This window comes from Sorex fumeus, unplaced genomic scaffold, assembly GCF_029834395.1.
Source record: "Sorex fumeus unplaced genomic scaffold, SorFum_2.1 ptg000024l, whole genome shotgun sequence".
Taxonomy (NCBI): Eukaryota; Metazoa; Chordata; class Mammalia; order Eulipotyphla; family Soricidae; genus Sorex; species Sorex fumeus.
The window spans coordinates 2,694,036-2,707,878 of NW_026606081.1; the positions used below are offsets into that span (position 1 = coordinate 2,694,036).

At 44.1% G+C, this 13,843-nt stretch overlaps 1 protein-coding gene across 2 annotated transcripts in view; it reads right to left on the bottom strand.

The window, feature by feature from the left end:
• Positions 1-278: 278 nt before the first annotated feature.
• Positions 279-13,843, bottom strand: part of KLHL2 (kelch like family member 2) — a 95,604-nt gene continuing 82,039 nt past the window's right edge. For both annotated transcript variants that reach the window (XM_056114093.1, XM_056114094.1), the window contains 7 exons: positions 13,177-13,294; positions 10,764-10,961; positions 10,134-10,235; positions 8,268-8,396; positions 7,072-7,212; positions 2,603-2,746; positions 279-1,388 (listed from right to left, as the gene is read on the bottom strand). In XM_056114093.1, coding sequence (XP_055970068.1) covers positions 1,360-1,388; positions 2,603-2,746; positions 7,072-7,212; positions 8,268-8,396; positions 10,134-10,235; positions 10,764-10,961; positions 13,177-13,294 — 861 coding nt within the window. In that variant the 3' untranslated portion in view covers positions 279-1,359. The remainder of the gene's footprint in view (positions 1,389-2,602; positions 2,747-7,071; positions 7,213-8,267; positions 8,397-10,133; positions 10,236-10,763; positions 10,962-13,176; positions 13,295-13,843) is intronic.

Genomic DNA, 13,843 nt, shown 5'->3' on the forward strand with positions numbered 1-13,843 from the left:
TTTTTATCTTTTATCGTGTGTTCTGTGCAGTTTAGAGAATGAGGAATAGAAAAGGATTAAATTTCACCAATCTTGGGAATTTCATGAATGGGAAGAACAATTTTTTAAGAGCAATTTTGAGCAACTTTAGTTATTGATTTGACATAGTTATTTATGTCATTGTGACAACAAACTAAAATCATGAAGTCAAAATGCAAATTTTATAAAGAACAGAGAAAATGAACACGCAACTTCCTTAATGTCAAATTAAATAAATAATAAGGACAAGATGAAACAAATAATATATAAAGTTTTATTCAAAGATAATTCAAGAAAGACATGTTTTGGTCATTTTTTTAAGTGAGAGTACTTGAAGATCTCAGAAAAATTTTATCTGATCAACGCACTTGGCTACTCACAGAAAATTCTCTCTTCTGTTAATAGCAGCTATATTTAACCACAGAAAAATTCTTAAGACCATGCAAATTCTGTTGAATTCCATACATTCATTATATTCATCAAAAACCTGCAGTTATGTTCATGCCAAAGTGTTACTTTTAAGGAAAAAAAATATACACCAAAACATGACCAAAGTTAAACTAAAGGAAATAATAAATAAGCATAATTTATATTTTATTTAAAAAAGTTTGGCATCATCACACATATTCAAGTGTGTTACACCATATTCATTCCTCAGAAGTGGCATTTTTAAAGTGTTAAGCATCGTTAAATATCAAAAAATACAACTCTGTTTTACAATGTGGGACTGGCATAATTCAAAGTACTGTGCCAATTATAAATAGTATAATCAAGTTTCAAACATTTTTTCAAACATATTGAAAGGAAAGCATATAGACACACATTTTATGCACACAATTATACTCATGGAATCAAAGATATTTTATAAAAGCAAACAGTTTTATCCCTCAACTAGGTCGTATACTTACATAGATTTTTGATGCCTGTTCAGAGTTTCCGTTTCTGTGTATCCAGGTTCTCAGGAGGAGGAATAAAGAGAAAAGTCAATTTTACAAGAGCACATTTTGCTTTCTCCTCCTTTCACAGAGCAACCCACCGTCACTGAAGACTGCGAGGAACCAGTCTTGATAAAAGCGACTGTTGCCTAGAGACTACAGAAGAAGTACCGCGCAGCCCACGGTTCTGAGAAAATTCAGTCAGCTGCTGCTCGTTGCAGAAAAAGCTCACACGATGCTTCTGCCAAAAGTAATCTTCAGTATCTGAGGCCGAGGAAGGCAGAGGAGCTTAGCTTCTGCTGAGACTTAAGGTGCAGCTGCAAGTGGAGCAGGGCTCCAGTCTCGTCACTTCAGAAACTCTCGGTGAAGCCTGTTGTGTCTGAACACGCCGGCGGCGTCTGCAGGCTCATAACGGTTTGTCAATAACTGTGACCCCTGAGCACAGAAAAGAAGCAACAGAACACAAGTCACAGGCAGCACTCTAGCCGGGACACACACAAACGCCTGGGTTTTACTGCTGAAGCAACAGCACCGAGCAAACCATGTGTCAAGACCTTTCTTCCATGTTAATCATTTTCATCAAAATGACCATGCACTCTGCGTCTAGTTTCGGACCACTTACATCTCACTGTTTGGTCCTGAGCTGGTCCTAGAGTTATAACTAATGAAACAGAACTTTACTCAGGAAATATTAAACCCACTGAATACTAAAAAGGAGACAAAGAAATCTATGGGGGTTGGGGTTAAATATTTTCAATACTTGAACTGTGGCAATAGTTTCATGGACATTGGTAAAAAAATAATTGTACACTTTAAACTTAAAAAAGCATAAATAACAGTCCTGTTTAATTCATGTAAATTTTTCTTTATTATAATATTAAAGCAATATAAATATCTATTATACTAGAATAATTATTCTGGAACATTGCGCTCCAAAGATTCATGATATTTATTAAAGATTTCTCTTATTAAAAATGAACCCCAAATGGTATGTTTTAATTTAACCTATGTTATTCTTCAGTAAGAAAACATTCCATACAGACTTTCTGGAATTCTATTCTATGACACCCTGCCAGGGGTGCAGTGAGGATATTTTTGAGGTATCTGAGTGAAAAAAAAAAAAAAAAGGCTTACCAACACAGTGAATTTCTTTTTAGTACAGATTCTACCCTACTGACCTGATGATCTGATGCAGCCCTGGAAAGGTTTGGGATTTGAATACAAATGACTAGAGAATGACCAAATAGCAATGCTTTATTTCAGAGAGCATACATTGAAAATTAGTTACTTTAATAATAAGGAATGGGGCGATAGCTCAGGGGAGGAGGCAGTGCCTAGAGTGTGGCAGACATGCCAGCCCTAGGTGCAATCCTGGCCCCCACGGCCCCCAGGGAGCACCGCCACACCTGAGCGGCACCACACAGCTGGGCCCCAGCTCCACAGTATCATCCCAAGCCAGCTGCCACCTTTGGGGGGCCGCCCACTCCACACCTACCCACTCCACTGGAAGAGACGAAGAAAATACAGTCTCAGAAAATACTCTCCTCTTATCAAAATGTTAATAAGTGGAAATGTTCATTTAAAGAAACCGAATAATTTATATGCTTACTGCGTAACAGAACACTAGTAAGAAATCAGACCATTATTACCTGCATAACTTCTCCCCGTGCTCATACAAGACGACACGACTGTCCATTTATCAGTTGTTGGGTTATAATATTCTACTGATGCCAAGTTACAGGAACCATCATCTCCTCCAACTACATATAACAGACCATTAACTGCACAAACTCCTTTAAAAAATGACACAGAGAAAAAGCAATTATTTAAAATGTGGATGAATATGACTGTCTGGTGAGTTGATCCAGAGAGAATGATTAACTGGCAAAGAAGCAAGAGCAGATAGTGCTCTTGGAAAAATTTTATTTCTAGGTAATAGTTTAATTCCACTTCAAAGCTCTTACTAGTGTCGTTTTTTCATCAGATGCTTTCTATCTGTACTATTTTACCTTATAGATTAGAAATATTACCTTACCTTATAGAATAGAAACTATTTTTAATCCTCATTTTATTTAGGTATAAATTATTTTATATTTTATTATACAGAAGTTAGCATTTTCTCTCCTTTGAAAGGGGAGAACAGTATTTTGTCATTAGAATAACCACTACTCCAAAAATTTTAAATGTGCAGAAAAGTATAAAGAGAAAAAAAATTACCTCTAAACCTTTACCACTTACAATCATGCGTAGTGAAATTCTGACCTCTATCTTTGCTTTTTTCTAGTACTCAGACACTTCATTTTTAGCCTCTGAGCAGCTCCAACCACATATACTTTTTCATTACTCAACCACTTCCACCAAATAATGTACTCTGGGCACTTGTCACATAATAAAGTGCAAACCTCTATAACTCTTTTTTTTTATTTTAATGTAGGAGTATTGCTAATCATTCTGCCATTGATTAGGCTGACTGAATTGGGCATGAACTCCACCACGCCTCCACAACTCTTAGTGGCTGCACTGCATCCTAAGTACGGTACTATCATGCTCTTGTCTTTTACTGATGAGTATAATTTTCGGTGTTCAGCTCTTATCTACGGCACTACCATAAACACGGATCCTTCTTGCATCCTTTTCTTGGCTTCTGCACGCAACTGTTTTTAAAAACACAACTCTGGAAAGAAAACTGCAAAATTTAAAAGCTGCCTCGGTAGAGAGGCACAGGTGCCGGCAGGGGAGCAGCTGAGCGCGGCCCTCAGCACCAGACAAAGCATGCTAGAGACAGACTCAACACCCAAGCCCAGGGCTGCCGAGTGGCTCAGGGGCCCAAGGTGCATGGTCTTCCGGGGCAGGGACCGGAGTTTGATTCTCAGCACCACACGGAACCATTCCAGCACAGTTCGGTGTGACTCTGGCAGCCTCGAGCACCACTGCCAAACTCTAGCATTAAACTAGCTGGCCCAGCTGGCCAAGCAGAGCCAGAAGGGGCCTTTATGATCCTCCAGGCACGCCTGGAAAGACCAAAGCAAAACAAGCAGAAGAGAAGTGCAGAATGTCCAATGTGAAGGCCCCAATGACAAAATTCACTGGAGAACACAACCACCTTTTCCAGGAGCCTCTGCGGTGGAAAAAAAGGTGCTGTGGCTGATTTGAAAGCTAAGGTGTGCTTTTGCAGGATGGAGAAGTAGTACAAAGACCCCAAAGATGGAAATATTGCCCTGAAAAAATGGAGGGGCAAGCCAAAAACCAGTGCCCGGACTGGAAACAGCCGAAGAGCTGGCATCACCCCAAAATAGAATTAGAAAAGAAATAAGACAGACTCACAAGATGTTGGAGGCCAGAGCGATAGTACAGCCGGCAGGGTGCTTGCTATGCATGCGGCCCCTGACCCCCACCAGGAGTGATCTCAAGTGCAGAGCCAGGAGTAAGTCTCTAGCACTGCTGAGGGTTGCTTCAAAACAACGAAAAACAAAAAAAAAAAATTCTGGAAACAACTAGTGCTGACAGGGTGAGAAGAGAAACCGTCACTCAGTGTTGGTGGCAAGGTTGTCTGGTGCAGCCTCCATGTAAAACAGCATCTCAAAAGGTGAAACCCTGAGTCTCCCAGCAATTCCAATCCTTCTCCTCAACCTCAAGAACACAAAAACATTAATTCAAATGATGTGCACACACTTAAGTCTGCTGCATGCTTTTTACAATGGCCAGTGTCTGGAAATCGCCCTAAAGCCCAACAGGACTGAAGAATACAGAAACTATGCTAAACACACACACTCACACCGAGCAACAACTACCCACTCGGTGAAATCTTGCCCTTCGCTATGACTTGGGATGAAACTAGAGGGTGAAGGGGGCTGGAGTTAGGAGTACACAGGGAGGGCTCCTGCCTTGCACCTGCGTATTCAAAAAATGAATACGAAACCAGGCGCTCTCTCGCGGCCTGCGTTCGGTGTTCACTTTCCCAACCCAGAATTTTTGACAGCAATGGGCAGACAAAGGAGGAAACAAGGGTCAGCCCGGGTGGTATCAGCTGCAGTTTTATTCCAATCTCATCTCTGTTCTCCTCCCGATTCTCCTTGATTCCACCCCCTGCCCACTCTTACAGCCTTAGTTATATTCCAGATCATGAGGGGTAGGGGGTAGCAATTACACATAGGTGTGGTCATACAATGTATTTACATACAAGTCCTTCCCTCAGGGGAAGCTTCTTCCAGGACAAATTCTCATCCAGCAAGATGACCCGCTGGAGGGGGAAATACCAACTATGGGTGCGTCTCTCCTTTCCTTAGTCTAACAACCATTTAAACATTCATCTTAATTCTACTCCTTAATAATATCAGTCATTCTGTATGGACACCGTAAGAAATACATTAAGCTTAGAGGATGCATGGCTCTCCTGGGGACATCTCACTATAGATCTACAGTACTCCGGCCAGATTAGTCTTTCCTAATCCTACCAGTGTCCTAAACCAGTTGTTACTCCTTGGATCATGACAGAATCTGTCTGTGATCATGCTCTTAACTTATAGTTAAGTATTATGGCTCTTGGCTTGGCCCATTTTGATGCCAGGGTAGCTCACAGTTTGCCCTGGATCCATTCAGTCTCTTGTCGCAACCCTGCTTCTGGGGTGCTAGGAAGTAAGGGCAACTGAGGCTTAAGTCCAGAAAACAGATGCCCAGAAGTGAATATTCTTCAGAGTCAATTAACTCCCAAGTTACGAAAGCATAGCATCAACTGTCTTCCTGTGCCTACACAAAAAGGACATTGCTCTAAAGTAACTATGCAAAGGACCTAAGGAGAAGAAAAAAGCAGTATTTCACTTACAATTACAAATCAGTGTCCTAGAAGGATCTGATCTTACAAGTCAACGGTCTGATAAGTGGATCAAGTTGACTGACCAGTTGGGGAAGCAGAGCACAGAGAAGAGGTTACAGATAAGCACAGAGGAATGGGAGTGCCAGGAACACTGTGATGAGTGTAACCCAATGAACCTTAGCTCCCTGTGGCAGGGGAGAAAGGACATACCAGTGTTAAACCTAAAATGTTTAGAGCTATATTCCAACAGCACACTACCAACCTGGGTTCGATCCCCAGCATATGGTTCCCCAAGCCCATCAGGAATGATCCCTAAATGCGGAGCCGGGAGTAAGTTCTGAGCATGACCAGGTGTGGCAGGAAGGGAGGGAGGGAGGGAGGAAGAAAGTGTCATGTAAAGCGAAGTAAGTCAAAGGGTGAAGACAAATGTGGAATGTGTGTTATCACTAATGTGTGGTATCTAATCAAGAATGGTGACAAGGCCTGAGAGACAGCAGATACTGGCACTGCATTCAGTCAACCCCAGTCTGAATCCCAGGCACCACATATGGTCTCCTGAGCACGGGTCACTCCTGAGGAAAACAGGCAGACACAGCCCCTGAGCAGGACTGAGTATGGCCCTACCCTCACTCCCCCAAGAGAAGGGGGATGGACAATGAACAATGAAAACGAACACTTGGGCTTCTGACAGCACCAATGAGGTTACCAAGGATGGGCTGGGAGGGATGAGGTGGAGAGAAGTGACACAGGGACACTGGTGGAGGGTTTAGGGCACACTGGTTGCAGTCGAAGCGAAATTGCTGTCCTCAAAGGTATAAACATTAACAGTGCCACAGGTCCCATGACATCAATAATAATATTAAATTTAAAAAATTCTTGTTACTATTGCTATCTCGTTTCTACTTACTAGAAAATCTGAAGCATATATCAGGATTATTTTTTGCAAAGTTCCCCTCTGCATTTGGAGCCGAAGCTAGATATAAAGCTAGCTTTTAATCTGGCATAAACTTATTCCATTAAATTCTCAGAAAACTGGGATCTCTTATACACGATGCACAATATGCCCTAAGAATGTTCATGGTAAGAATATGTTTAGTAGCCACTGAGAGAAATTAAATAAAACGTCAGAGACTTCGTGTTCCAGACCTGTGCTTCAATAGAGAATTATCACCTAAATGCCTGGATTGAAAATGACAGTCAGTTAGGAAACCCCGGCTCAGTAGAAAGACAAGGAAAGGCAGGTGGTTGGCTGAGAGTTTCAGTGGAATTCAAGAGCACGTTCGCCCTTGGATACTGGACAGATACCTGCATTTCTTCTGCACATGTTCATATCCGCAGCCTGTCGCCAGGTGTTGGTGGAGGGATCGTACACTTCGACACTTTTACGGACTAATGGGCCGTCATGACCCCCTACCGCATACAGTAAGTTGTTCAACACACCAACACCTACGAAACATAAGCAAACCAACAATAGCAGAGCAAAAGAAGACACCAAATGTGCAACACATGAGAGGTTACTCAAGTAAGCTGTAACTAAAACTTCTAAAATTGGTATTCATAGTAAAAGTCAGGCGCTATTGAGGAATGCAACGAAGGAATGAAAATACATAGAAATGAGAAATAAGAATCTCAGTAAGATATATTATTATAAACAGTGGGAAATCAAATCGAAATGAAATGGCATGTAAGTAAAATAGAGTTAAAGAAGCTCCTTAACACAATCCTTTTGTAAAACAACTGTCATGATAAATGCAAGCCAGGGCACAAAAAGCAATGGGACCAGAGTGACAGTACAGCAGGCAGGTGTTTGCCTTGTACCCAACTGACCTAGGTTCGATCTCCAGCACCCATATGGTCCCCAAGCCCTACTGCGAATGATCCCTGAGCACAGAGCCAGTACTTAAGAGCCCTGAGCACAGCTGGGTGTGGCCCCTATAATATTTAATAGAATTGGATATAAAGAGACTTCATGATTAAATTCCTCAATAAGCACAGGCAATAAAAACCACAAACGGAATACTAAAGTAAAACTGAAACAAAGCACTTAATATATCAAACAAATGAAAATTTACAGGCCAGAGAGACAGTACAGGATTAAAGAGCAAGCTCTGCATGCTGCCCAACTCGGCACCGCACAGTTCCCTGAGCACTGCTGGAAGTGACCTCCTGAAGTACAGAACCAGGAGAAGCCTTCAGAGTGCTGGGTGGAGCCCCAAAATGTGAAAATGAAAGGCAGGGAGGAACATGGACGGAATGAAAGGAGGAATGAAAAGAGAGAGAGGAGAGAAAGGAAGTGCCCTTTATGAAGCCAAACTTCACTGCAGCTTCCTACCGCTCTCAGAATAATGCACAAAAAAAGACATTTAGCAATGTCGTCTAAACCTGTATACAATCTGTTTTCTGATCCACAACGAGATAACAATGAAAACATCTTTGTTGCCACGACTGTCTGGTGACTGCCACCATTTTCCGCTCCCAGCCGCCCCTGTGCTCCCACTGACCTGCTCCGCTCCTCCTGGTGCCCATTTCCGCGATGTAGGTCCACTCGTTAGTGGTCGCATTGTAGCACTCGACTGTGCTAAGACACTGGCGGGAAGCACCGTCGTAGCCTCCTACTGCATAGAGCAGACCTAGACACGGAACACAGCGAGAGTCACGGCCACTGAAAGGACAAGGAGCGATCCTCCAAGTCGGAAAGAACGCACGCTCCCCGAGGGGGCAGATTTCCCTTAGATGGAGTTTGGAGGTGCGCCACTTGTTCTGCAAGCACGTGGTCCTGGGTTCCACCCTCAGCCCCACTGCATATATGGACTGTTACTGATTTTGTGAATTCTTTAAAATCTTAACCATGAGTGAGAGGCGGAGTGACAAGCTCTACTAAGACTATCAGGTATATGTAATAACATTAAATTTATATTTTCTTCAATGATCAGATCTATAGAACAGAAATACACCAATAGCTTTGAATATGTGAACAATTTTCTAGAAAACAAGTACACAGTTATCTTAGTAAACTGAAGGAGAGAGTTAAACCAAGAGTTAGTATTGGGGAGTGAGCGAGATGGCATAAGGGTGAGCCTCTTCTTGCCTTGTATCCCTCGGACCCTGGTTCACATCCCCAGCAATGCATAAGGGTCCCCTTCAGTACCACCAGAGGTCACTCTTTAGCAGAGAGCCAGGAATAGCCCCTGAGTACTGGTATTAGCCAAAAAACAAAATAAAAACAAAAGCCAAGCAAAAATAAGTAAATAAAATAAACCAGAATACAGTGAAGTATTTGCCAATAAAAAGAAAGGAGGTATAGTAAATGTTATAGCGTGAGTAGGCTATGACAAAGGGACCCGTCTCCGAGGATAGTCAGGCTTCAATAACAGGGCAAACTCTGTTGTGAAAATTTAGAGAGGATAAAAGTAGGTTAGAGGTTGCCAAGAGCTGGGAGGACAGGAATCACAGCAAAGGGAATGGGGATGTTTTGGGGGTAATAAAAGTGTTCTGGGATGAATTATGCTCATGGAGTATATTTTAAATGGCTGAACAGTATGGTAACTGAATCTCACTAGAATTTTCTTAAAAACTAAGTGGTGGGGCGGGGTGGGGGGATGGGGGGTGGGAGGGATGCTGGGACCCGTGGTGGGGGAGAATGGGCACCGGTGGAGGGTCGGGTACGATCACTGTATTACTGAAACCTAAACGAAAGTTTCTAAGTCTACAACCGTACCTCATGGTTTCTCACTAATTAAAAAAAAACAAAACTAAAAAGTGCAAAAAATTATGCTCAGAGTGAAATGGGAATGGGAACCCAAAATGTGTCAAGCATATCTGAAAACAAAAACAAAGAGTTTCTTATCTTCTGTTGGGATGCAAAATAGTGTAATAAGTAACAGTGGCAGTTAATTTATCCCTTAAGTGCCAAACACCTTATCTCCAGGTACAGTGTTTTACATATGTCATCTGATTCATTTGCCGAAGGACCGTACTAAGATCAATTCCCAACTTCCAAAGGTTACACCTACACACCCTCTATCTGACACACACAAAGGAGAAGGAAAGGAGGGAGAAGGTGAGAGAGAGCCAGAGTCAACTCTGGGCAAGTTCCAAGAGACAATCGAATTCTAACCCATAAACCTGGGCTGTTTACATGCTCTATCACCAAGCTACCTCCCCAGCACTGACAAAGGGAAAAATCAGAAATTATAGTAACTGTCAGTAACTGTTCCCTTCCCCTTTTTTGAGTGATAATCTCCTTGGCCAGCGAGAAAACTAGGGTTTTGGTTACCAGAACAAGCCTCCCCACTGCCCCGCCACACACACACACACACACACACACACACACACACACACACACACCTTGAAGGGTCAGCACCTACCTCCCACGACACCGACCCCAACACTGCTCCTCCGCGTGTTCATGGGGGCCACATGGAACCATTCATTGGACTTTATGTTATATGCTTCCACAGATGATAGACCTGTAATAAAGCTCAATGCTCTTCACTGCCTCCTTTAAAATAAGCAAGGGACTATTCTTTATTATGTAGTAGGGAAAAGCACTTCAGGTATGTCAAACTGGGCTAAATTTTCAGGCATATCATGAAACGTGAGCATATCAATTACACTGATACCAAAGATTTCCTGTCCAAGCTGATGCTCATCAGCCATCATACCTCGTGAGATGATACCGACAAGTAAATAATTTGGAATTTAAACACTTAAAACGATTCTTGATGAAACTTTCTCACAGCTTCATAATATCTATAAAAATATACAATGATGGGGCCAGACAGGTGGCTCAAAGCGCTGAGCATACGCCTAGCATGCAGGAGGCTGGGTTCTTCCCCAGCACTGCCTGATTCGGAGCACAGAGCCAGGAGTGGCCCCGCACGGCGGGGGAGGGGAGGGGGCAGCCCCAAACACAATCATAACAACAAACTCCCAAGTCTGCCCATCTGGTGACGATGTCGGACAAGGAGGCCGGCGGAAGGGCGGGAAAGCATCACCTGTGCTGCCGTCGAAGCCGCCCACAGCATACAGCAGCCCGTTTAACACAGCAGCCCCCAGGGTGCTTCTGCGGTCCCGCATGTTGGCCACGCTGGTCCACTGATCTTTCACGGGGTCGTAGGAATCCACGGTGCGCACTCGTAAGGAGCCATTGAAGCCCCCAACAGCGAACACAAGCCCGGACATGTAGACCATCCCTGCAAAGGCCAGACAACCGTCAGTGCCCCTGCGAGCCCAGATGCTGCTGAGCAGCAGACACTTGCAGCAGCTCTTGGCACGTGCGGAGCCATGTTGTCCCCGGCACTCCCGCCCCCTGCCGGGCACGATCCCACCACGGCTGCATGTGAAGCTGCACTCCACCGCGACGGTTGGTGGGGTGCTGCTCGGTCACCAAGTCCAGGTACCCAGCGCACGAGTGCAGCCCTCTCACACCCACCCGCCAGCCTGTTAGCATGTGACACCCAGGCAGCCGCCGGGCACGAAGCAGCAATGCAGCCAACTGTGACCCCAACACTGCGACAGCAACGAAAGAGGACGATGAGCCTTAAAGCTGCTTTCCAGTAAGTCTACAGCTGCGGCCAGAAAATCAGGTTCCTGTTTGCAGGGTCCTGTCTGAAGAGATCCTGCCCCGGAAACACTACTCATTAGCAAGAGGGTCAAGGGGGCCAAGTATTGCCCTCTCAGTGACGACTGAAAACACAACGGTGGGTGGAGAGAAGGTACAGTGGCTAAGGCACTGGCCTTGCACCTCACTCACCCTCTGGGGCTTGGAACCCTGCACTGCAGCCAGGTATGACCCCAGGGAGGTGCGTACGTGAGGGCCACACAATATGAATATGTACAATACAACTCAAAGGTTGCAGCCCCAGGCGAGCAACCAAACAGATGTGCAATCTGGTCATCACAACCTCAAGAATGAAGGGAAATGAGGGCCCAAACCCAGCATGCTGGAACAGAACTTTCCAGTTCTGTGTAAGAAACAGATCTCCAAATCCAAAGATGAAACTCTGATGGACAGGACTACATAAAAAGATAATTTTTCCACGGTGAAATAACACCAGTAAAAAGATGAAGATTACTACACTATATATAGAGAGAGAAAATGACAAAAAGGTCATTTTCTCAGCATGCATCTACCAAATTAAAAAAATATATATATAAAAGAAATCAGGAAACTCAAACAGACAGTTCAAAAAGGTATTTCATTTTTCTAAAAGAGAGCTATGAATTAAGATAATAGCACTTTGTGCCAAGAAGATTGGCAACTCACAAAGCGTTTAATTATAAGGTGTTAGGAATGTAGAGAAACTGGCACCTTCATAGTTTACTATTAAGGGAAACAATAATTAGTGTATCCTCTTAGGACACCCTGTGAGCCAGTAATTCCAGTTTGCGATTTATCGTCCACTAGAGTGGCAGTGGGGACTAAGAGCTAGCACAAGAGTTAAAACACTTGCCCCACAGGAGGCAGACCTCAGGATGATGATGGCTGTCACATGGTCACCTAAGCATTCGTGGGCCCAGGGCCCCACCACCGATGACCTGGATGGCACTGCAGCCTCAGTCTCTCACACGGACTCACTCTGGGCGTTCAACCCCCAACCTAATTGGCTGCAAATCTCCAGGAGGGGCTCCCCAAGACCCATGAGCACCACCTTGGAGGCTCCAGATCAAGAGAGAGAGAGAGAGAGAATTTCTATAGTAGCAAATCTACATGATAATGTTTGCAAAGGATTTACTATTGTTATAACACGTTTAATTAAAGAATAGTAAAAATTATATTCCATCTAATAACCCCAAATAGAACAAGTAACTCCAGGATGCTGAAGTGTAATAAAGTATAACAATCTCCATGAAGGGCTATTACACTAGCACTACCAGAATGAAAACGGTCCATTACACTGGGAACTGTGTTTTCACTCTGAGAATGGTGCCATTTTGCTGTGGGTGAGAAGAATTATGAATTTAACTTCGAGTCCCAGGAAGAATCCTCAGAGTGTGTAACGGCCTCTCCTGACTGCAGTGCCGCCTCGATCTGGGCCACTTCAACGAACGTTTCTAAAGTGCTGTCTGGAAGGAGGCAAGTATGGGCACAGGCTAAGTGAGAAATTTCCTAGAACTAAGGCCCCAGCCTAAAGAGTTCCTTCTGAGCACAGTAGCTGAGCAACTGGGAGAATGCCCAGTACAGTGGCAAACTTCTCCATCTTACACGGAAGAACAGAGATATGAAAATGAAGCTGCTCTCCCTGTCCATACTTTTTAAGTTACATGGGAGCCGCTCAATCATCATTCAGGCACACAGCGATTTTCATCGAAACTTTTCTTAAAAGGCTCCTTCTAATTCATAATCCGCGATCTTCTGAGAGAAGCTCCCAGTGACCCGTGGAAGTGGTCAGGATGCCTCCCACTGACCTGCTCTACATCTCCGGGAGGGCAGTTCAGCAACCTGGTGCCAGCGCTCTTCCTTAAAGTCGTAGCACTCCACGCTTCGGATAGCCTTTGGCGCCTGGCCCCCAACCACCACCATCAGCTGGAACAGAAGAAAGGGACACATTTGAACAGACCACCGGCACCGATGTGGGGATGGTAAGTGGCTTACAGAGACATCGATGATGAGAGTGTTCGGATGAAGATGGTAGGTAGGGTGAGTGGAGGGGAAACACCCAGTCGACATTTCAAAAACATCAACAAAGGGGGCACAGGTTAGAACTACAGTTCTATTATCTAGCACATTTAGTCAAAAGTAAGGATTTCAGAAACTACAGGAAGTTTCTGATCCTTCAAGCAAAAGCAGTTTTTAAAGCCAGAATACAGCAGGCAGTGAACACTGGGAAGGCTGTGGGGTCAGGGGGCGTTTCTAAACCAGGGCCTGGCTCTGTTGTGACCAGGGACTCGAGCTCCCCAGTCTGGGAGAGCACACAGAAATGAAATTTGTTAGTAGGCAGGTGAGGTGAAAAACACAGTAGAGGAACAAAAGAAAGATGGAAGAAAGGGCCTGGGGTGTCTGGGGGTGGAGGGAAACTTGAAAAAAAAAATGAAGATTAACTGAACTGGAGTTCACAAGAGCAGAATCCTGAAT